The 25,919-nt window shown below is 35.8% G+C and overlaps 1 protein-coding gene across 3 annotated transcripts; it reads right to left on the reverse strand.

Annotated features, from left to right (window-relative positions):
- Window positions 1–4,692: 4,692 nt before the first annotated feature.
- TRDMT1_1 (tRNA (cytosine-5-)-methyltransferase) lies at window positions 4,693–20,392 on the reverse strand (the record flags this gene model as incomplete). 3 transcript variants are annotated; one of them, XM_035729809.2, is made up of 11 exons in its annotated part: window positions 18,464–20,392; window positions 18,193–18,425; window positions 15,057–15,139; window positions 14,915–15,024; window positions 14,732–14,880; window positions 14,594–14,699; window positions 12,766–12,959; window positions 11,530–11,626; window positions 11,340–11,492; window positions 8,339–8,477; window positions 4,782–4,885 (listed from the first exon to the last, which is right to left on the reverse strand). In XM_035729809.2, exons 3-11 carry the CDS (start codon window positions 15,109–15,111, stop codon window positions 4,782–4,784), a joined length of 1,107 nt encoding a protein of 368 aa, XP_035585294.1. In that variant the 5' UTR covers window positions 15,112–15,139; window positions 18,193–18,425; window positions 18,464–20,392. The 3 variants fall into 3 exon arrangements, with proteins under 3 accessions (XP_051066515.1, XP_035585294.1, XP_051066516.1); XM_051215969.1 differs by lacking the exon at window positions 18,193–18,425 and having other exon boundaries at window positions 4,693–4,885; window positions 14,915–15,139; window positions 20,322–20,392; XM_051215968.1 differs by lacking the exon at window positions 18,193–18,425 and having other exon boundaries at window positions 4,782–8,477; window positions 20,322–20,392.
- Window positions 20,393–25,919: the final 5,527 nt, after the last annotated feature.

Here is a 25,919-nt window from a genome sequence, read left to right on the forward strand (position 1 = left end):
AAATGATTGGAGGCCTACTCGAGTTAGACGTGAATGGTGTGATAAAGTAGCTAACGTCGAAGTCACACCTCGTGGTCAGCACCTTACGTGGACTACCCCATTGACGTATCACGGTACCATAGATGCTTTGAAGACTGTACAACACAGAGGACGTTATCACAGAAATATATTAGTTAAGGTAGATACAAGCGAAAGTAAGACCACTGCCGCTTGGGCCAGTCCATGGCGTATGATTAAATAATGCGCGTTGCTTATACATGACCTTGGCAGGGAGCGATGATCTGTTCGACATCCAGTGATCCAACTGCCGGATGATTTGGCTACGGCTCAGTGACATTTCACTGGCCCTACAATACTCCCCCACCAGATTCAGCGGCCGTTTGAATCGGTACCAAACATGTTGGGAGCAGTCGCGCGCCGGAGAGTGCCAAACGAATATTATAAATCCTCCAGGTATTGCTTATCTGTAAAAGAAATGGAAAGGAGGCGGCAGAAACTGGTCGGGAAACAGCGAGTCATAATATGTTAGTAGGACGTTGCTTAAACGTAAATTGATTAACCATAGAAATAATGAAAAGAACAAAACGTTTTATTGTTCTATCAAGTCGCGCTGAAATATATAGCCTTGACAAGTAATTCAGTTCCTCCGATGACAAACGTTAAGTCTGCCGCAAGAGTAATGATGCTATAGCGATAGTAGGATAAGTGTATTATCAATCGATGTCCTTGTTTGTACTGTCATTAGTTTAAAGTTGTAAGTCGGACAGTGTCGTTGACAGCTATTAATTAGTGTCAAATTCTAGTCATAACTATATCTAACAGACTAACCGTAAGTACAGAAGTATAACAGTGAAGAGTGGTCGTGATTTCGTTGTGCGAAGCTATTGACCAACTTGTAGTCACAGTTTGAAAAGTCGATGACTGCTGTTACAGTCAGTAAGGGTTGAAGGCTACAAATCGACAGCAAAAGGTGGCACGATGAAGTCTCTAAAAGATGATAAACGGTGAATGCTACGTGTTTGTTCGGTTAGTGAACAGAAAAATATCGAAAAGAACATAAGAAACCAAGAGTGTCACTCTGGACTCATGTCATTGACACCCGTGAAAAACGCTGTCAGTGTTGGGATAGAGGCGACAATATCGTTTTCAGTTTGCAGGAGGTTCGCTCGACTGCATAAACTGATGATTCGCGCGAATGATATTGTCGTCAGACCACCAATTGAACTGGACAGGTCTTAAATCGTCGGGTAGTTGAACAACCGATTGATGTACCGAAATCATCGGTGAGATAACTGCCACGAGGAAACAATACTTCATAAAATAAAGTACGACATCGAAATAGAACAACTACAATAGTTCAGATGTGTTACAATGTCAAGTCTAAATAACATCGTTCTTACGTATACTGACAGTTGCACTGAACGTTCGTTTAGGTATGATTAGCGTAACAGTTGGATGTGTGAATAAAAACATATACGAAAACTATGGTTGGGTTCGTGGGGAATTTTTGAGGACGATTAGATATTTTTCAAACCCGTATGGCATGTAAATAAACCGAAAATAGAATTAAAATGACTGTCGTGTAATAAGGAAATGGAGCCATGATTACCCGTGTGAATTAATAGCAAATACAAAGGGTATAATAAACATTAATTAAAATGGTAACCACCAATGTAACTAAGGTTTAGAGGGTCCAGGTAACGTGGCCATTTCGTAAAAGGCTGATACAAAGAGCTTATTACCTAGCGTTAAGTGACATATTAAGTACGACAACGTGTGCACTTGGGACATGGACTAAGCGTGCTCGTGTACATGCAATATGTTTTACCACAGTATGTCGACTAACGAGTCATAAATGTACATGATTTCGACTAAAACTTGACGGCAGTGACAGAATATATGACTAGTTTACGTGAAAGCAACTACGAAATGTTATCACGCATCATAAATATAGTACGAAATGATCTAATGAAATTATGAAACTCGCCTGGGTTACTCTTGCCTTTAAGTAATGAAGTAGGCAGTAGTTTGAATCTGGATTATGTACGAGGTACAGTTAATTAAATTTTTCGATTAACACAGCGTTGTAGACTGAATTTATATAAGTCCAGAATTAATGTAAGCCGAATAGATAGCATTACCTAAGAACAGTCTAAACGAGATCTAAGATCGCAGGAAATTTATAGTTCAAACTCACCGTAAACTTCTAGCATTCGTATCCTCTGTTTGGCCATGGAACTCAGCAATTGGAAATTAGACAGGCGGTGGTCAAAAAGAAAGTAAAACAGACTAGTGGATAGTGGTTAAGCAGAATGATGAATTTATAGTCGACAGTTAATCTTGTCTCGCTTATACCAGTGGATAAGTTACAGAGATATGCGTTCGTGTTGCCTTGTGGCTATACTCACGAGTGGTTGATATTTTAACAGACATATTACACAGGAGCATTTACATGCTGCTAGTGCTTGTTAAAGAACCACGATAGCCGATTATAATCGTAGTTGATTGGTTAGTTCTGTCGATTGAACGAATTATTTAGGTTTAAATGCCAATCAACATTGACATGAAGCAACGAAAGTTCACAGTAACAGATTAACACAGACGATGATAAAAATGAAAAACAATAAGTATAGAATACAATAATAAAGATCATAGTGATAAGTTGCGTTATTCGAAGTCTTGCTCACCAGTGTAAATCACCAACGTAGATGATCTATGTCGAAATGATTGGAGGCCTACTCGAGTTAGACGTGAATGGTGTGATAAAGTAGCTAACGTCGAAGTCACACCTCGTGGTCAGCACCTTACGTGGACTACCCCATTGACGTATCACGGTACCATAGATGCTTTGAAGACTGTACAACACAGAGGACGTTATCACAGAAATATATTAGTTAAGGTAGATACAAGCGAAAGTAAGACCACTGCCGCTTGGGCCAGTCCATGGCGTATGATTAAATAATGCGCGTTGCTTATACATGACCTTGGCAGGGAGCGATGATCTGTTCGACATCCAGTGATCCAACTGCCGGATGATTTGGCTACGGCTCAGTGACATTTCACTGGCCCTACAATATACAACACAGGCTGCAAGTTTAACCCACCCAGGGTAGCTGGGAAGAGTGTAAATGTTTGCCCAAGTACTTTATTCGGTTGCTCTTCATTGAACTCGTCTCAACATAGCGACGTTTCTCTTATAGCAATCAAGTATGATGTGAATTTTTCAAATGGGTTTAGAAGTAAAGATCAGACGGTCTTGAATAGTTTCGGATTCAGACAGAAATAACAAAACAAATTATTCTTCATCGATTAGCAGAGTAAAACACACGAAGTGATACCCAAGTCCTTTCCAACAATAAAAATATAAATTTACGTCTAGTTGTTGATAAAGGAGTATAAAGAGAAGACCACGTGTGAGAGTCGGATATGGAAGAATAAGCGTAACCAGAAAATACGCTTAGTACACATATACTACACCTAAAATAATAATGAAAACACTCGATAATACAATCTATATAGATTTCCACGTCTGCGTGGCGTAGCAACGCATGCTCCCTATAACCAATTAGCTTCATGAAGAACCGTTCTTTACTTGTCGCAAAAAGTTGAACTTCGTTTACCTGGTTAATTTGAAATATAGTGGAACTTAACATCTAACTGTTGCACGACAAACAACACAATTGACTTCCGTTAATGTTCTTAAAAAGCCTAGTAAATCATGTGCTGTTTGACAAGTAACTATAAAGCTGATAGATACGAAACAACTGATTATGCCTGGAATGGTTAAAATATAATTGCGACCCACTAGTCAATGATGTTTCGTGGGAGGTACATTCGTAACACAACAATGTTGATTAGAAGTGTCGAGGTAACCAATTTTTAAATCTAAAGGTAAGTCATACGACTCAACGGCCATAACTTGGTAGGACTTAGTTCCTGTTTTTCAACACAGAATACATAAAACAGATATATGTATGATCTGAAGACCTTGGTTACGATAAGGAGTTCTGTGAGACCAAAGCTAGTTAAGCAATTTGCCCTCTATAGTCCAATATCACAGAAAAATTACATTGCGTTGTGTGATATTCCAGTGATTCGAAGCTCAATACCACTATCCTATAGACTGATTTACCCAAAATGGTAGCAACACCAGTATGGATATTTCTCAAAAGAATATACTATTTTCCACTGATTACATAAAATAAAACACTAGTTTGAAGCTGCAAAGTCTCTAAACAAAAGACAATATCATTCAGACAAAACAACACAGTAGTTTATTATGCTTTAAATGTTAAATCGGGCAGCAGTGATAAAAGACCGGATTACTTATCCATTGTATTGTAGACAGCCTATGGCAGCCAAAAATGGCTGACAAATAATCAGCCTAGAATCACCTGAAAATTTTGTATTTCAGAACGGGGTTAGGGGTCTCACTTTGAATTCTGAATAGGAGGAGACTGAGGTTGCTATTGACAGAGGATTACGATATTATGTGACAGTCAGATTAATAATCGCCAATAAATACGTATATCGTCTCGGGCAAAATCAATCGTCCAGAAAGTAAATAAGGTTAACTTAGGATAAACGTTAGAAAATATTTGTTTGACAAGGTAGACGTTCTACTAGTCTCCCAGTTTTGGTGATTATACATTCTCAAATGGTGTACGTTCTGGTTTTACGCGAGAAATAATGTTTAGTTTACAGAATATATTCGTTTGCTTTATTAAAAATAGTATGTTTATTTACATAGTATAAAATTAATAAGGAGTAAATTGTTTTCATTACGTCCCGAAAACCCAGTAAATCAAGTGACTGACAACAAGTATATTCACACTGTTACCCAACAAACGAAGACGTTGCTTCTCCGTTATGTGTTCTGGAAAATCTGTTAGATAAATATTCAAGTTGTCAGAGAAACTTCATTAACAATTACTGAAATGACTAGTTAATGAACAATTGAATACATATGATTTATCAATACATCTGTCTTTTAGACCTAAAGCTATTTAAATATCGAACATTACTTAGAGAAGTAGCGGAAGGCTACTCATTAGGCTAATTTAAAAGAAACCCGCAAACAGGTCAACTTATGTTTATTTTTCTTGTTTTTCTATCTGACTGTAAGTATTGAGTTGTGCTTTATTAAATTGAATTGGCACATTTGGCTTGTCCGACCAGCTTCTTTTCTATTATTCTCTGTTTACGTTAACGGATGTATGAAATATACATATCCAAAACCCATCCTCCTATTTGTCTTATTCTCTTCCTTTATTCACTAGCGCTCATCAAGTTAATAAATAAGTGCGAGGTTAGGCGGACTTATAAAGTGGTGAGCCCCACGTGATATGGTACTAGCGCTACAAAAGAAGTAAATGTTATCGGCCGTATTCCTTGAGAATGACACACTACGGAAGTTTCACCAACAGAATAAGTTTCATTTAAACATAGATTAAAATAAAATACTGACAAAAGAAAATAGCAAGGAGGGAGAAATAGCCCGTAAAAATATCTCCATGGAAGTCTATCAATAAGGACGATAGTACTCAATTTGAGGTGTCTATTAAAATCAAAGGGCAATACATGTTCTATGAATGCAAATAAGCAAACAAATGTGATTAGTTAGTGTAATTTGGTCATTGTCGACATTTTTGTGAATCAAGCTGAAAGTGAGATCTGATTTAAAGTATAACGATGATATATTGATTCTGAAACCGTGTTGTAATAAATACCTTTGGTAATTTTACCTTTCAATTGAGCAGTTATAACACGGATAAAATACAGGATAGACTAACGTAATGACAGCATACATATACAACTAGTTCTAAACAACAATGAACGGTCAGTCCATTACACAAGACAATCAATTATAATTAACCATTGGTTCAATTTATTTTAGCTAAATGTAAATGATGCCTTTACAAACTTTAAAATATGTTGATTCATCATTTTAAGTATCGACTGACCATGTGGTCGGATATATAAGATTTTAGAACTTCGTAGTGGTTTGAAGGAATCGTATTTGTAGCCAAAATCCACCTGTGGCAAAAAATTCCAGGTTCTTAATGACAAATATATAATTAAAGACCATTTATACTTGGGTAAAGTGATAATATCGGTCTTGATGAAGAGGAATGATGTATAAGCCATAATGGTTATAATAATTGTGTCAAAAAGTACAAAACGATTTTGAAAATCTGTTTGCCTAGAACATCTGAGTTTGCATTAAAGTACTCGCCCTAAAATACACTCTTATATCATGTTTGTTTAGAATCCTCTTGATTTCTTCTAATGTTCCACTACGGTATGGGATGACTACGGTGTACTTCCACACTTTTCGTATACATTCTAGTTTAGTTTTTCTTTTATTTTTAATAATCTTTAAAAATATTGTAATGTAAAAAATTTAATGAACAGAAGTACCAAGCTTGTGACAGATAAGGAAGACCAACGAACTGAACTGAATAAAGTATTTTCTACTCTTGAGGATAACAAATACACGAAAGTTTTTAAAGAAGATTGTTATATACGAAAAGTTTGGAAGTACACCGTAGTCATCCCATACCGTAGTGGAACATCAGAAGAAATCAAGAGGATTCTAAACAAACATGATATAAGAGTGTATTTTAGGGCGAGTAACACCTTAAGATCGACATTAGTGGAAGTTAAGGACAGGTTACCAAAGGAAAAACAACAGAATATTGTGTATGAGATCAACTGTCATGATTGTAATGCAGCCTATGTTGGAGAAACATCCAGACAATTGAATGTAAGGTTGAAGGAACACAAACAATGTTTGAAAAATGTTCCCAAATCCTCGGGTGATTTGAAGAAACTAGAGAATAGGTCTGCAATAGTGTTAAATGTGTTAGAAACAGAACACAGGATTAATTTTGAAGAAACTAAAATACTTCAGAAAGGTTTTAACACTCATAAAGAAAGATTGACAGCAGAAGTGCTGCATATATGGGGGAACAAGAACAGCCTGAACCGAAAGGATGATATTCAACTAGCGACTACCTGACAAATTTTCGTATGACAAGTAATTTGAATTTTCCCTTTATTCAACCTGTTTATTTCACATGCATAGTTATTTTTGACTGAATTCAATGAGTTTTTAGCAATACAATTATGTATTTTCAGAAGGGGTTTTTTGGAGATTTTAGAAATTTCACTGATTGAAATCATGAGTCATTTGAAGCTAGACCACCATGGAAAACCTGGAAGCACTTGACGGCCGTTTCGTCCTAGTATGGGACTCCTCAGCAGTGCTGATCCACGATCCCACGTAGTTGAATTTTTCACATGATTTGTGGCTAACTGACTCATTTTATCCTATTTTACAAAAATCAACATCTAAATTCGATTGGTGTAACACAGTATAGTTATGATTGTTAAAAGCTATATATTTCTTTGATGATTTTGATTTTGATTATTACTCTGAAGAAGTCCAAACAAGTTAGCTGGACGAAACGTTGGAATTATTTAAATTTCAATTGTTGAGATTATTTCAAATATAATTTTCACATATAATGACTTCTCTATACTTGGCGTCCAATTTCTTTCAAACTATTCGCTCTAATCTTGACGAATGTTCGTATAAAATATCCAACGAATTTATATTGCATTACTTACCATTTTCAGTGATGCTACTACATGATTTCTGTTCTTTCCTATTGCTTTACAAAACTGTTATCATCAGTATCGCAATCTACGAAGTCTTTCTATATAATAATAATAATAATAATAAACTAGATTTTGCAATTAAAACATGTGTATGAAGTAAACGCGAAGAAAGTGAACTACCAAATATCATGTTTGGAAGAAATCTAGAACAACTGAAAACTAACAATTATTTAAAATATATCTATCAATTAACATCAACTTGTACACCACATCCATTAGCTGGATGGAGGGATAATCATTGAGTTCTGTGTGTATAAAACCAAACAAATCCATCAAGTAAGAGAATAAATAAGCCTTAAACGCTTTACTGTTTGGATAATGAGAAATTCAGAACAGAATATTTGAATTAAGAATGCAGGAATGCTAATTAATAATCTCGAAATATCGTAATTGATAACTGATTTTGTTGAATTCTTATATTTTTCCTTTCTTAGTAACATTATTCTTCAGAAAAAATTATGATTTAAAGTTGAGTAAACTGCAAACAATATTTGCAGTGAATTTTTTTGTTGAATGATATATTATGTTTAGACGATGATTTAAATCGACCGACAGATATCAAAAGTTGAAAATATAATAGACTTTAACAAAAAAAAACATATTTGTGATAGAGTTCCTAAACTTTTCAATACAATATATTTTAATTACAACTTACCAAAACTTTTTGGGAAACACATCATATTGGCTACTTCACGAGAATGGAAAAAACGTAGTTTCAATAGTTTGGCATACTGTAACACAGCTTGTTCATCTTCTTTATTGGCCTCATAGTAGTTGGTTATTTTTTCACTTGTCTTTATAAGAAAGAGAAGAGAGTCACCAATTAGTACAAACAAAAACCAGTTATTACGGAATAGACGCACAATGACTAACAGTGGAATTCGGGAACCGCTTTTTGTCCTGTTTGGAACTCGTCAGCTTAGTGCAGCCTCATCTGAGAGTTTATGTTCACTCCGAGACTGAAAGCCAGTATCTTTCGCTTTAAATACTCAGGGGATTATCCACCTAACTAGTGAATCTAGATAGCCATTCAATTATGCAACGCGCTGGTTTTCAATCCCAGAATGAACATCAACTCTGAGGTGAAGGTAAACCCAACTAGAGTCATAAACAGGACGAGACGCACTTCCCGGATTCCAGTGCTTGCCACATATCACTTATTTTATTTAAAAAAACTTGTAACATAATGGCAGCCAGCACAGGATGTACATGCAGTAACCAAAACTGACCAAAATCCAGTCTCTAATATTAACGACAGAATAACCCGAAGCACTATGTTGCATGTATACAAATTATGAAAGGAAATTATTGAATACTTTAAATTTATCATTAAAGGGAAACAAATTATTAAGAACTCCCTTTAAACGATTCTGCTACTCTTATTGCCTACTATTTTTAGGACACTACTTCACTCGACTGGTCTCTGAATCAAAACACTGTAGAATAAGAACGAAACTACATTCCAAATAAACTAAATTGATTGGGAATAACAATTACAGTAAGAAAAACGTTAGTATATTTACACTATTAAACAAGAAGAATCTAGGGTCTCCAATATCCGCTAGTGTTGATTTGGGCAATAAATGGCCAATCGGCGTGCTCCAACACAGTCCTGAACTGAACGTGCTTTAATCCAATCCATATCCTTGTAACACAAACAAATCTAGATTCTTCGGTAGTTGTTATAAGGAGGACATATGAACTACTCAAGACTGGAGTTGTATCGAAAAAATAATACTAGAAATCAGATTTTTGTTGAAGATAATGATCGATATGAATTTATGACACGTTATAACCAGACCAATAATATAGCGAGTAGATAATCTCATATGCGATTAACAAATAGCAAAATAATGACATGTCCGTAAACTTCTTATGCGGTTCTAATGTACCGACCAACTTAGTAATTATGTGTAACGTTTATTTATAAGATTTTCAACCATATCTCTAGAGATTTTAACAATACTTATGAAGTGAACGAAGTTATGTATTCACAAACAACCTCTTTATTGATGAGCAAATGTCCACAACAGTATCCTTGTTCATTTCATAGAGAGTAAAATATGGAGATTTCTCAATATATACACACTGCCTTTAACAGTCTAACAAACAATATGAATTTTTACCTTACAAGCATACTTTGAAATATTTCAAGACTGAATTTATCAACACGTTGCTTGTGATTTAAACGATAGTTTACGCATATCTAAAGCCAGATAAACAACTAAATTTAGCATATCTATTTCTCGACCCGGAAAGATTGAAAAAGCATCAAACTCTAGAAATTAAAAATATACATATGTGTCAAAGGAGAATAAGTGTGGAATGAAAATTACTGTGAATAATAATGATTAATACTGAATTCATCTTATAATGATTATGTAGGCGCACTGAACTTATAAGATAGGTCTGTACATGTTTAAAATTCACAAAACACCAGATACATACCAGATAGTTAAAGTAAACGGGTTATTCTAATTCTATTAGTTACCTCTGTACTAATTAAAATGATTGATATTTGTATACAGTTTTCTCAACTGATAAATTGAACATCTATCATGACCTTAATCATCATTCCTAATTTCTTAACTCTTGTTTCTCAATTTTACTCAGCTAACTGTTGTGTCGTATTACTGGGGTTCAGTACGGTCTACGATGTTACGGATTAAAGAACGAAAACGATTGAGCTTCCTTAATGTGATCGGTTCTCTTCGGAGCTGACAATAGTCAATTATGCTCAACACATTAAACCTCGATGGCTAAGACAGGAAGAAGACGGAATTGCAGGTAACCTGATATCTGTAGTAGCACAAGCAACCCAAACGAAATTGGTACGAAAGTTGTTACTATAGTAGCAGAACATGACCTTTGAGCATGTAGCAATCTAGCAGAGGGCAAAGGTCATGTGGAAAATCGAATCGGTAAAAAGTATACGATCCGTTATCGTTCCGGGAGAGATCTTAGCTCTTCTAATGAAATTTGACTATTCTTGAGACTGCCTTAGCACTAATCTATTTTTTTAATACTACATTATCTCTGACACAAATCTCCAATTTCAAACGACTCTGTTCCCATGTTCTTTATAATTTCCTTTTCTAGAATATTTATACATTTCGTCTATAACTGAACAAACTTTCTAATTTCCCGGCAAATATATTTCCATAATTGTATGTCTACATGTCAAACTCAATGTTACTCAAGACCATATTGACATAGATTATGAGTATTTGTTGCTCCTTTGGTGATTAATATCAGTGTTTCAATATTGCAAACGGTTAAGGAAAATTCACAAAATAACTGAATTCGTATTGATCTGCTACACTTGTTATTTAACCTTCAGTCAGATTAGTATTTTATTCATAAGTATCAATAAAACCGAAACCAGTTAAGACGATTACCATGACTCATCATACGAATTTTCCCAAACAAAAGATTCTATTGGTGAACAGACCATCGTCAAAATAATCCGAAGTTAATTTTTCGATGGTTGAGCAAATATGCTTTTTAAACCAGTTTCTAAAAGAATGCTATACGTAGTGGAGAATTTTTTAAACAAAAATACCATTCTTCACATTTAAGAAAAGAGGCATACACCTACCTTATCATAACTTAATAACAAAATAGGCCTTTTCTTCTTACTAATAGAAGAAACTTACTTCATTTTCCATAGATGTTTGAAATACAGATCCTGTACCTTCCAATCGTTTTGAATAACCTTTTGTAAAACATCTTGTTTTCTTATCACAAGACCTGACGATATCAAGTACACGGAAATAACGTTGAAGGCACTTCTCATCTAGAAAGTATAACTTGTAAAAGTAGGCAAGTTAACTCATATAATCTTACCTCTTTAGGACTATCACTTGGTACCAATACAAACTCCGATATTGGTCGACAGAACTGGATATATTCAGTGAAATTGTCATCTGTATGTTCTATATGGCTTATATAAGAAAAATATATACACGGATATATACGTTTTGCAAAGAAAAACGCAGATTTTTGAAGGTCGAATATTATTAGCAGTTCTAGGTTATTTGATAATAAAGTCCCTTACTGAGTTTTTAGAGCCACGTGAAATAGTTATTAGGTGAGACTTTAATTTATGTACGAACCAATCAGATTTAGGATGACAGATCTCGGATTTTGGCTCGAAATTTATTTACTCAATTGTCTAAATAGCGTCCTGGCATTTTAGCTGATGTCAGTTCGTGATGAAAACCATAAACCTAATTCCTAACCCTAACTATTAACTGTAAATCATAATCTCATCATATTGCTTTATAACCCTCATTTAGCCATAGTAAGTAGGTGGACATTCCGCTTAAAGGCCATCCATAAATTATAGTCTCACCAGTTATTCTTTAGTGAAAAAATACTGGCCTACAGCAATTTAAACGCTTCATTTTTTACTTATGAAATATTATTGGTATCTATTAAACAGGATCTTTGTGTAGACAATAAACCTATTTCCATTTTATGCCAATAGAATATAGATTCATAAAAACGGAAGATATCAGGTTCATATTACTTTAAGGAGCACCTGCACTATATTTGATTATCTGCAACAAAACTACATGAGGAACCTGTTTTTTTTCAATATAAAAACCAAGCACTCAAAGAATTGTCCATCATCGTAATTGATTCATATAAGTAGAAGAGTGGAAAACTGTAGGATAGATGAAATGGATTCAAATGAATAGAAATATTGAACAAGCCGCTTTTTTGAAATAGTGAATCGGAACAATCTGTGGTCACTTAAGTTCATTGAACTGAAAATTAACTCTATCAGGTAAATCTGTCATAGTTAATGACTAATAATATAGTAGCTGGATTGGAACATAGTATAAAGTATACATACATAAACAATAGACTGTGAACATATATTTCACAAACTCGATCTGTTTAGAAGTTAAATATAAGGATTGTCGATGAGCTATTAACTAGGGTAGAAGGGCTCTTAAGTATTTCAGGAAATTATATTGTTTTTCAATCGCATCATTGTTTTCAGATGAAATGTGCTTCCTAAACATAAAAGAATATGGAATTCTACACTAATTATTGAAACTCAAAAATATTTACCTGATAACACCACTGCATGAAGTACATTGACAGCCAGGTAACATGGGTGCATCGACCGGTGGTCGCATATCAATCGACTCGGATTGTCCCATCTTAAAATTTGAATTCCAAGATGATGAACGCAAACGAGCAAGAAGATAGAAACGAAGGCGACAGTTAGGTATGCCGAATTGCAGAGGAGAAAGTAAAAATTGCTAAAATATAAACCAAATTAATTAGATATATAAATATAAAACGTAGTACGTTAGTTGATCGAGAAATACATTCAGTAGTTATATTTACATGTATATGTAACACATTCACTTTATTCAGATGCAAATGAAATTTAAATTTAATCAAATTAGGCTAATAAAGCTTTCTGATGAAATCTACCATTGGTTTATTGTTAAAATCAAACACTTAGTTGTATGTAAATGATAACACAAACATCATAGATATTTATTTACTCATAGTTCTATTGGTAACGGTTATTAATCTTCAGTAACTCTTGCAACACTAATAGTAATTACTAAATATTTACGGTTTGGTGAATTAATTTTTTGTAAACAAGTCTTCAATAACACTAGCAAAAGACTCCGTTTCGCAAGAATATTACTTGTGGACATCAAGTTAATCAGATAACCTAGGAGAATTAATCTTCATTCCTAAAGAACGTTACAAGTCAAAATGATTTCACGTAACGGTTTGTAAGGTTCTCATAATGTGGACGCACTTGCTAAACAATCTTGATTTTCCCGAAAACAAAGTTACTTTCAAGTTAGTAAACATGGATGGTTTGCGGTTACAGAAGAAAACTTAGGTTACAAGTGATAGTGGGATATAAGTAAATGTCGTCTAAGAAGAGTTAAATAAACCTCCGCATAAAAGCGCTATAAACCATTCTCAAGTATACTATGTTGAATAGTCTTCAACTTATTCCTTAGATTATGGTCCTGGTAATTAACAATCATTCTCATCACATATGTTTACATATTTTAACAAATGATATGACTCAAAACCAATTAATTCTCAGCCTTCTTGAATCCCATAAATCAGCAGTTCTTATAACTGCTCAGGAATTTCATATCTAATCTACCTAGGTCTCGTTTTAAGCTGGAATGATAGGTCGTGTATTCATTAATTTACACTATTGGGACATACAGAGACTTTTCTACTCTGAGGTACAACGCGAACGGCTTTCGTTTACATGTCACCATGACAGATTGAATAATATGTTAGCTTCATCAAGGTCATACAGCTTTCTAGTTGATTGTCGTCAAAACTTCCGTAATTATTCCTACTTTTTCACACAAAGATGCCTAAGCCCCATCAACGTGACTACATTTACAAATGACTGGTATACAATAACTTTTGAAAAAGCACATAACACAGACTTGAAACTTAAATTGATGGGAAGTATTACAGAGAGACTCGGATGTTACTTCTGTTCTGTCAAGTCCCCTTAAACGTGCATGGAATTGAATAATTACAAAGACTACCTTAATAAGCTAAATTTGCGGAGCTTTCATTACCGTTCCTGACAACGAGCACTAACAATCTACAGTGTATAATATTTATCCGACAAAACGAAGTGAACTATTTCTTCGGTGACTGATAAAATGACATCAGTTTGATATAAGCGGACTTGTCTACCGTTAGGTTCAAATGATAATCAGTTCATTTCGTTTAATGTACCGTATGGTTATTTTTCGCAGAATGTCGTAGTGTAAACAAATAACTATACAGAAATGGTTTAATAATATATGAAAGATCTAAATCTTAACTGATAAAATTTAATGATTTAATATCCGGCTTCAAAGAAAATGAGAGTAAAATTAGGTACTCTTACTCGATATTCATAATCACAACTGTTTAGTACTTCTATCAGTTGTCGCCATGGTTCAGAATGTTCAAATCCCTTTACGTTCTCAAGTATAATTCCTGTTGGTTTCAGACTAGAATTTATTTATGAAGTGATTGAACTCACATGCTTATTAGATCAAGAACATGAAAAAACGAAGAGCTCCTCTTATCTGCTTCACACATGCGTTTCCCTAACCTTGTGAATGGCTGACAAGGTGGACAGAGACTCCATATATTTGCATTTAAGCTGCACACATAGTCTGGACTAAAACTCTAGGGCTTAAAAACGTTGCACATAACTAATTACCTCGATAACACGATTTAGCGTCAATGTATTGGGGAAATTGTACTTATATACATCAGTTGCAACATCATTTATCTCTACGGCAGCAACTACTTCATGTTTCACAGTAGACCCTTAAAGTAACGTTAGTTGATATTTTGAATACCTTTAAAAGCAATATGCATTCCTCCTATTCCTGCATACAATTCCAAAACACGCATTTTAAATAAAAAAATGAATAATAGATATCTGGAATAAAAAGTTAAAGTATTTCATTATTGAACAGATATCAGAAATGTTCTTGCGAAGATTACACAGGTGAAATATATTACAATTAATAATTATACACAGCTTCAATTCTATTACAACTCGTTTAAGTTTCCTTCGAGTGTTTTTACCATTGTCGATATGATTGTTTTTATCTCTATAATTATTTTCTTAACTTTCTACCAATATATTACAACTGTGGATCGGCCTGAATCAACATATATTCGCAGAAGATACGACTCCATTTACTTTCGTTTGCCCTTAATAGCCATACTACATAAATATATAATGTCCTGTTAAAAAAATGAAACCTTGGTAAATTTAGGTTTTTCTCAATTGAGTCTGTGCATTCTGATTAAAAATTAGTAGGGATACGTCTAGTGTATAAATACAAATAATTGTGAAATGCACTTCTTCGTCACATAATAGAATGAAAAAAGCTCGTGTAACCAATATTTTTTTACCACAAAATATCAAATCATTTAACCGGGTTATAGGTTATCTAGTGTGAGCTCTTACAAACAACAGGAATATATTTTCTATTGACCTGAAATTTATTTGCATTACTAATCAATCATTGTTTAGGCTTGTTAGAAATCAATCCTAATTTACCTATCCTGAGTACAACTTCTTTGAGAACAAAGATTACTTCTGGTGCGACAGATTTTATGACACCGACCAAGACTAATCTGGAAGCCATTTACTCGAATACTAATAACCAGTTTAGAGCTTATGGTGACATTAAGTGTTATTTGTCAGAGCCGTCCGTCTCCGCTAAGTCGTGGACATACTCTTTTACCAGGATTCAGCCAGTTTTAGGCAAGATAGGAATCTAGCATAAATGTTCACTGATTCGAGTTGCCACACCACGTTAACATATGGAGGTGGTCGAATCAATCTAATCAGTGATAGTAAAAAAGGATGCGACGTAGAGAATAAGATATGCAAATAAATCCATGAAGCAAAAAGTATAAAGTGACATTGAAGCTAAGAATTCAAGGTTAGAGAAAAAATGAACGTATCTATGGAACTACGACCGATTTTTAGCCTACACTGAAAGTATTTAGACACTAATAATGATGAAGCTGACCCCGACAAAGAAGTCAAAATCTACCAACTGAGCGCAGACACACAGACAATAAACTAACGAATTAATCCGACTGTTTTCGTTTGCCCACCTTTCCCTCTCTTCCGACATATTGTTGCTCTAGACAACATTGAGTCTATTTATTTATTTGAACACGTAAATATTGGTACAAGAATGCGCCAAATATATATGCGCAACACAAAACAATGAGAATTTAAGGGGAAGGAAAAAAAAGAATAATAACGAAGAGATTGATGTAAGGTGGTGTAATAATAATAAATAAAAATGGGGAAACGGAAAGGTACAATCAGAAGAAATCTTTCAGTTAAGGGAGACACAACCACTTTTTTTATGAAGAAAGTCAGTCAGCTACAACGTAAGACCAGGCACATATATGCATCGGTCCAGGTTGCCATACCTCATTAGCACAGCAAGATGAACACCGGATTCATGGGAGTGGTTAGGTCAAAGGTGGTAATATATAGGAGAAAGATTGCATATAAGGATACAGTACAGGAAGAAAGAATTAGTTAGTAGAAAGAAAGATATGAAGTGATTTTAATCTCTTAGTTTAAGGGAAGACAGGGAGTGTGTACACCTACGCCATTGTGATCGATTCAGAGCCATGTCACCAAGAGTCTTCAACCATTGTTTACGAAAGTCACGCGGACCCCAACCAAGTAGTCTGCATCTACCAACATGGCTCAGACTAGAGGTTAGTGTCTTCAAGTACTGATGCCACGTTTTGGTTTGGCCGCCCCTAATTCTCTTCCAACCATCTCTAACACCCGTTATGAAGAAAGTAAAAGAAGGTTACAGCAGGATCGCCACTAGCTTCTATTCTGAGCCATATCTGATATCGTCTCTAGCCACTGTGTTGCACCATCTCTCGGACCCCAACCGGGGAGTCGTGAAGGACCAACACAAGCCAGTCCTTTGCAGCTTTCTTTCATGCCACGACACCATGTCATGCGCTGACCACCTCTCCGCTTCTTCTAACCAGTCCCAGAGTCGGCAAATAATGCACGACGTGGAATTCTCTGGGACGACATTCGTAGAACATGTCCAAGCCACCGAAGTCGGTGTTTCAAGATGGTGACACCGATTGCATTATCATCTCTGTGCCCGAACACACGATGCCGAACCTCTGCATTACTAACATGGTGTTGCCACTGGATGTCAGCAATCCTTCGGAGACAGCGATGATCGAACACAGAGAGTCGTCTAATGTCCTCAACTCGGAGAGGCCAGGTTTCACAAGCACAGAGCAAAACTGATCTCACCGACGCGTTGTAGATCCGACCTTTTACAACCAGACTAACATCACGAAGGCGTCAAAGATGGCCCAGATTGGCATAAGCCGCTCTGGCTTTCGCTATACGTGTGTTATGGTAGGTGGTGGTTGAGCATTAAAAAAATAGATATGCAGTGGCAGATAAATCGCCAAAATGAATAGTTTTGTAAGTTTTCGGCATTTGATGCTGACCTGATTAACTTCAGTGGACACGTCTAGCTTAAGTCGCTCGGTCACGCATCCACTGAGTAAGGAATCAAACCAAGCAAATAGAGGGTTTGGGACCCTGTACGATACGAGTTTATCTATAAGAAGTTGGTGGCTAACCATATCGAAGGCCTTAGAAACGTCAAAGCATAGCACTAAGACTGGATATCCTTGGTTACGTTGAGAAAAGACTAAATTAAAGAAGTCAAAGTGGCATGTCATACAAGATCGATTTCTAATAAATCCATGCTGAGAATCATTGATAAATCTTTGGCGAGTAAATAGTTGAAGAGTTCGTCACTAACAGTTTTTCCTATAATCCTAGAGATAATTGGAGTAATACTTATGGCCCAATAATTGTTTATGTCAATCATATCTCGAGATTTGTAACATGGTATGATATACACAGTGTTTCAAAAGTAAGGGTAAGTACCTGATTCCACTTACCGTATGTGGCGATCGGTTTCCCATTTGCCTTGTGTAAGTCGAAAACTGCTTCGTGCAGTCTGTCGTTTAACCTGGTTGGAAGGAAGCTAACTTCTGCGCAAGTGTCGACGAGGTAGAGAACTTTCATCATCACATCAGTGATGTACAATAGGTGGCTACGTTCCCTGGCTAAGGTTGCCGTTGAGGCGTGTTCCCGTGGAAACTTCCCGAAATGTTGTTGGTTGGCTAGGAGCCTGAGAAACTAGTTTTCTGAAATTTCTAGAGGATTTACCATACTTATTGTAGTACAAGCACCAATCAGTATTATTTGCTTTTCATGATCTACAGGCAGATCTTTTTCGTGACAAACTCTTTTTAGTTTGGGAGCGTCAACGGTTATGATGGGTATTAGGATAACGAGTCAGAATGTGACATCTGTAACGTTGTTTGAGGCTTTTATTTGACAGAATGAACCTCGGCGTTAAGGGTTCTGGTGATTTCTGCAATCCGGTCAACAAATGCAACCAGTTTGTTCACAGTGTCGTTCCGGAATAAGACAAGCACTACCTGCACTTGCTGGGAAAACAAACATGAAAAACCGTTTAAACAGACCCTCATCAAAGATCCCTTGACCAATGACCTTTCGCATTCGTAGTAACATGTCTGTTGCTGAGTCACGTTGTAGATCGGCGTTGTTGAATAGTTGGTCTAACTCGGCGAGACTCTAATTTAGCGACGACTTTTGAACGAATCTTAAGTGACCTTGACAATTATTAGCCAATCAGAAGACAGTTAGTATAAAGTGAGGATATATTGTAAGTAAGTAATTAATTACAGAGAATATTCTTCTTTTAAATGATTTAAAAACTTGTTAAGGTTTGATAAATGTTCAGAGGCTCTGAATTCATAATGCATATGGCATAGAAACTCGTTCATAGGGTTAGTGGTTAGGGTTGTAGCCTAGGGTTAGGGTGCTATCATGCGATCAGTTTACAACGGATTTTAGAGGTTAGGGTCAGGGTGGGGTTGTAGCTTGTCAAAAAACACCTCTTCTCTAAAATCCGATGTAAACCGATCGCATGTTAGCACCCTAACCCTAATCTAACCCTCAACCCTAAACTCTAACCTAACCCTAACCTTAACCTAACCCTTAACCCCAAACCCTAATCCCATGGACGAGTTCCTATACAATATGCACTATGAATTCAGAACTTCTGAGCCTTTATCAAACCTCAACAAGTTTTTAAATCACGTAAAAGAAGAATATCCTCTGTAATCCATTACTTTCTTGTAATATATTTTTACTCTATACTGTCTTCTGATTGACTAATAATTGAAATTGCTCAAACGCTTCTCATTGGCTCGTCCCTAAATTAGAGTTTCGCCGTCCCATCTGTTTTAACCTCTCATTAATCACCTCCTCTCTAAAATCCGCTGTGAACCGACCGTACGTTAGCATTGCGTATTGAACTTGGCTCCGTGACCTTGAAATCGCTCAAACGCTTCTGATTGGCTCGTCGCTAAATTAGAGTCTCGCCGACATCACAAATAAACATACTAAGTGTGACGTACTTGTCGCGATCGCGCTTTCACTACTGTGGGGAATTGTGCACGTGAAAAAGCATGAGGCTACGCAAAACTTGGCTTTACGCTAAAGTCGACTGATTTTTAACAGAGAAATGGAAATCCTGTTTTGAAATGTTACCAAACTCAGTGTTGTGATGAGATTTGTGTCAATATAACAATTCAAAGCACAATATATTGGTGGTATATGATGCACATGTATTTTCAAAAAGTGAAAACCAAATAAGGATTTGACACTGGCTTGTAACCTTGCGAGTTTTAAGCTGTAGCTTGAAAGAATGATGGCAGTAATTGAGTGCTTACCACTACATTCCACAAACCAATTGCTTTATACGTTAACTTTAAATGCAGTTCAAACTGCATAACATTTTTACTTATCATTAACGTAAATTGGAAGCTGTCTTCCGACAATTAAACACGAAACTATCCATCTAACCACAGATCTCCGAAGAAATGTAATATTCTAAGAAGTAGGTTTTGATATTGAGCATGACAATCAAATTAGTTATGTCACATTAGAAATTGCGGAAATGTCTCACAGACTTCGGGTAGAACAGGTTACTTACAATAATGCGCCAAGGTCACCGAAACCTAACGTAACGCAATTACTGAAAATCATGTTCGTATGCCAATATCACATTTTTGAAATTTAGATAAGTGATAACTTTTCCTGTTCTGCCACCGTATTTCCAAACTCTATTATGTATTAAAGGTTATATTTTTTCACTTTTAACACAAAAACCTGGAAACGTTTGACTACTGTGTTAGCGGTGCTTGTGAAGTCATTAGCTGTAAGTTAGCTATAGGATGTAGTACATTTATGCTAGAAGTCATCTATCGCAGCCCAAGCTGCTTAGCTGATGACTTTATTTCAGAGCACATTCATCTTTGGATTGAGAATACCAGATGCTTGATAATAGGAGACTTTAATGCACCTGATATTAGTTGGACTGAGATGACCACAGAAGGATCTATAAACTCCTTTGATAGTAGGTTACTGATAACAATAATGGAGCATGCACTAGTGCAGCATGTATCCCAACCCACACGTTTTGGTGTTAACCAGGGTTCTTCTCTGCTGGACTTGGTAATCACTCATGAGACTGAGGATATTGTCGACTTAAATATTCTTCCACCGTTAGTGAACAGCAATCACGCTGTTTTGTCATTCGCGTTTAGAACTAGGGACATGTTATACGATCAGGTTACACTTCGCCCAAGTGTATGAAAAGCTAACATATCAGCCATTCAGGAATGCGCTGCTAAGACAGATTGGTTAGTAGATACTAGCATATCAGTCGAAGAAGCATGGTCTGTATTTAAAGGTAAATTTAGACTAGTTACGTCCCCGTTCATACCATACTTGGTACCGCGAAGACCGAATAACCGCCCACCATGGATAACTAAAACGGTCAGGAAACTCCTTAGAAAAAGGAAGAATCACTGGAATATGTTCATCTCTACTGGCTTAGAACAACACAGATCCAGTTATTGTAAGATTAGGAATGCCTGTAAAGCGTTAATAAGCAGGACTAGACTATCATAAGAAAAACAATTGGTTAGGGATTCTAGATATAGTCCTAAACGGTTATTCTCGTATATTAAAAGGCGAACTAAGAGAAGCGATGGAGTTCTATCACTTTTGGTACGAGATAATCCGTTAATCTTAGCAGAGAATGATTCCGAAAAAGCTGAAGCTTTATCGGAATATTTTAGTAAAGTGTTTTCTATCGGTAATGAGGAACAACCGACGACTCATCGCGACCGTAACGGCTCTGATGGATCCTGCAGTCATTGAGAAAGATACTGTCCTAAGGCTACTTCAGCATCTCAAACCTGATAAGTCCAGTGGTCCTGATGATATTCATCCTAGGATTATGAAAGCCATATCAGATGAAATTGCTGAACCATTAGCGATACTGTTTGACATGTCTCTGAGACAGTCCAGACTTCCTAGAGACTGGAAAGACGCTATAATAAGTCCGGTGTATAAGGCTGGGAGTAGGGATTTAGTTAGTAACTATAGACCCGTTAGATTAACTAGTGTAGTTGTAAAACTGACGGAGAAAACCATTCGGATAGCTGTTATAAATTATGTTGAAGGGTAAAATCTTTTCTCCAGGACACAACATGGTTTTCGGAAAGGCCTATCTTGCTTGACAAATCTTCTCATTGCACGAGAAGAGTGGGCTGCGGCAAAGGATTGGAATGTTCCTGTGGATGTGATTTTCATAGATCTAAGTAAAGCCTTTGATAAGGTTTCCCACTCATTTCTTAAATTCAAACTGGAACGTTCTGAAATCCCTTATACAGTCGTCGATTGGATAAGTAACTTTCTCCATGACAGGAGACAAAGGGTAAGGGTTAATGGGGCTCTCTCCTCGTGGGTACCTGTAAAAAGTGGGGTTCCCCAAGGTACAATCCTAGGTCCTCTTCTCTTTTTACTTTATGTAAATGAATAACCGACTGTAGCAAAATCATCCGTTCTACTCTTCGTTGATGACATAAAGATTTGGAGACCCATACATAGTATGTCGGATAGAATAGTATTACATGACGATCTTAGCTCATTGGTGGCATGGTTAGACAGGTGGTCACTAGAATTAAATCCTAATAAGAGTGTAGTGATGCAGTTAAATAACTCTGATGAATCGTACGACTATATACTACGTGAATTCGTGCTACACAAAGCAAGAAACTATAGAGATTTAGGAGTCATATTAAGCAATGATCTCAAAACCACTAGTCACTGTAAGGCTGCTGCTGTAAAAGGCTATAGGGTATTATGGTCGATTCGTAGGTCTTTCCAGTATTTAGATGATGAAATGTTTAGATTATTATACCCGATTTACGTGCGACCACATTTAAAATACGGGATTCAAGCAGCGTGTCCTTGTTTCAAGAATGAAGCAGATATGCTAGAAAGAGTCCAACGACGAGTTGCTAAGATGGTACAAGGTCTATCTGGCCTATCTTATGAAGACAGACTGAGGCACCTTAACTTATTTCCATTATCTTACCGTAGAATACGGGGTGACCTAATATTGCCTTATCGTATACTGAACGATGATCTTGGTATTAACACGTCTTATCTTTTGCTTCCGTCTAGAACCGATCATTTGAGAAGACATTCGAAGAAAGTTCAAAAAACCGAGATCAAATAGTTTACGTCTGGAGTTCCGTTTCTCGCACAGAGTAGTGAATTACTGGAATTCTCTACCGGAACACGTAATATCAGCACCGTCTGTTAATATATTCAAAACGAGATTGGACCACCACAGTATTACAAACTGCAAGGATTATTATAGGTCGATAGACCTCCTATCCTTATTACTGAAGACTGAAGAAGACTACTATCATTTAAGAGGTTGTAGTGCGGAGTCGTTTTATTACGTTCATACAACTCAATCTATCTATTGGCCGAATAGAAAATATGTGCTGCGTGTCAATACGTACAGGCAACAACCTGGATATAATTTGTGCGAGAATAACAGACTCCGGATACCTACGTGAGGACATACAAAATAACTGATACTGAAGATGCCACAGATGTTTGGAGCTTGAAAACGCTTTAACCAGTAACACCTCATATGAATCGTACCCACCAAGTGAAATCAAGAGACAGAAGAGAGGAGGTCCGAAGATATATTTGGTAGGCTTTCAATATATCAAGGATCGTCTGATCTAATCTGGCTAGCGATTGCAGTAGATTTTGAGCACGGCGTTCTCACTCGTGATCTGGTGCGTATGCATGAATGAGCGCCTTCAGCTAGGTGAGTCCATTAAAACTAATATGATGAGCATCCAATGTCGAAAACAAGGGAAAGAAAGACTCTGAACAGTGCGATCACCAAACATCTCCTTGATACAGGACATCAGGTAGATACTTTACAATCCTTTAGGGTGATTAGTAAGCAGCCAAACTCCAGTCTTCTGAAGTTTGCTGAAGCCATTGCCATCAGGCGACAAAAACCTGACCTATGTATTCAAAAGGAGACGGTGGTTAATCTTTCCTTACCCTGGTGACAAATATTCCTTCACTGAACCTTAAAATTTTTTTCTTTTTTTTCCTCTTTTTTCTGTTGCATTTATTACATCATTGGTTCTAATTTATTTTTTCAACTATCTTTCAAATTAATAATCTTTCAACTGAACTCTAATCACTATATTCCTATCAATGTTTATTCATTGTGTAATCAATTGTTTCTAACCCATTTTTGAACTGTTGTCACAATTAATGATGTAGAATATTCTTTCACATTAGGTATACATTTACAATATTCTGTAAGCAATTTAAATCCATTATGCAATTATGATTTTTAAATATCACAGGTTGTAAGCAGCTGACGAGAACCTAAGAAATAAAATGAATTCATGCTATTCTGCTAGAATCTTTATTGGTTAGTCAGTATACAAATGAGAATGAATTTTACAGTTACCAGAAATATCAATGAGGGATAAACGTTGACGATTGACTTTCAAGTGTTTTCTTTATATTTATTAAAAATCATATTTAAATAAATTCAACTGGGTAGTATTAGGCATTATTTAATCAGTGAATTACTCCGCAAACAAAATTTACAGTATCATATGATATGTTCATTAGAAGTATTCGAATTATTGTATCACCCAGGAATTTCGAAAGCAATGCAATTTAAGATAAATAGAACTATATGAGCACAAACAAATTTATTGTATTTAGCATTCGAAATCAATCAGGAATCAAGAACAAAACAACCATTATTTCATATAAACACTACAGATGACCAAAGTGTTATCACCAAAAATGTAACTTTTCTTAATAAGATATATGATTACTCGGTCCTAACAAACATAAGATTCATTTGATGTAATGCTAAATATGAACCATCTGTCACAAAAGAGCCAGTCTAAAATTATTTATATGATTCTAGGTTTCAGTCGTTATTTTGAATTGGTTGTTTTTTTAGATTTCACTCAAGACTTGCTAAGTTGGTCTGTGCCGAGTTATTCATCATAATGGTCACAATAACTACCTTATGTTTCACGCATATGAGTAGCACTTATTATTATTAGTATGTGATAAAGATAGAAGATTTAATGATTGGATGAATTCATAATTATTTAAATACATTGGGAACGCTCTAGACATTTGCTTTAACAAAAAATTATTTGGATGTGTCTCCCAATTTCGTGTATTGGTTGAAGTTAGATATTAACACCGTTGGATGCCGGCTTAGTGGTCTAGAGGTTAAGCGTTCACGCGCGGGACCGATAGGTCCTGGATTAGAATCTCGCGGAGCGTGATCGTGGATGCTCACTTTTGAGGAGTCCCACACTAGGACGAAACGGCCGTCCAGTGATTTCAGGTTTTCCATGGTGGTCTAGCTTCAATTGACTCATGATCTCAACTATTAAAATGACTATAATATCCACAAACCCCTTCTGATACCAAATATTTTCTGCAACTTACTATGAAGTTGTTTTTGTTTTCAGAGAATAACTTATCCACCAAACTTTATAATTCTAATCTTTAAAGCAGTCAAGTTGCCTGGTGGAACAATAAAATATTCACAATTAAACGGTTCATTTCAAACAACAAAATATCTTTATTCGGGAAGTGTCCTTCCAATAAATCAATATATCCGAGTACATTTAGTATTTTGACACTTTCCTTATGATTGGCTGTTTGTGGTGTAGAATTAAGGAAGTTTATTATTTAAAATAAAATTCTATGGTAGGTGATGAAACTAAACTATACTAACTAATCTGAATGAATCAATAAGTTTTGAGATAGCACCTCCTTGATTTTTCCACGAAATAGATGACAGCGTTTATCGTATTAAGAAAAAGGAGATATATTAATATAGTTAAAATTAGTAAAAATATATGTCAAACCACATATCAAATTTACATTAGTGTGTGAGCCAAAATAACAAGAAAGACCCGCCAGAGATGAGAAATGTATTTGAATGTACTAGATGTGATTCATTGCATATTCAAGGATATTTGTGCAGACAAAAGTCATATAAGCACTCTTAGCAATAACTCTTTGTACCCTAAATCCTAATCCGAACACTCCTGATCATTACTGATAACCCTAGTTAAACCCCTAATACCAAATCCCTAGCCTTATTAATTATGGAACATGTAATGATTCATCAGTCATGTCAAAACTACTTATC

Source organism: Schistosoma haematobium, chromosome 4 (genome assembly GCF_000699445.3).
Source record: "Schistosoma haematobium chromosome 4, whole genome shotgun sequence".
Taxonomy (NCBI): domain Eukaryota; kingdom Metazoa; phylum Platyhelminthes; class Trematoda; order Strigeidida; family Schistosomatidae; genus Schistosoma; species Schistosoma haematobium.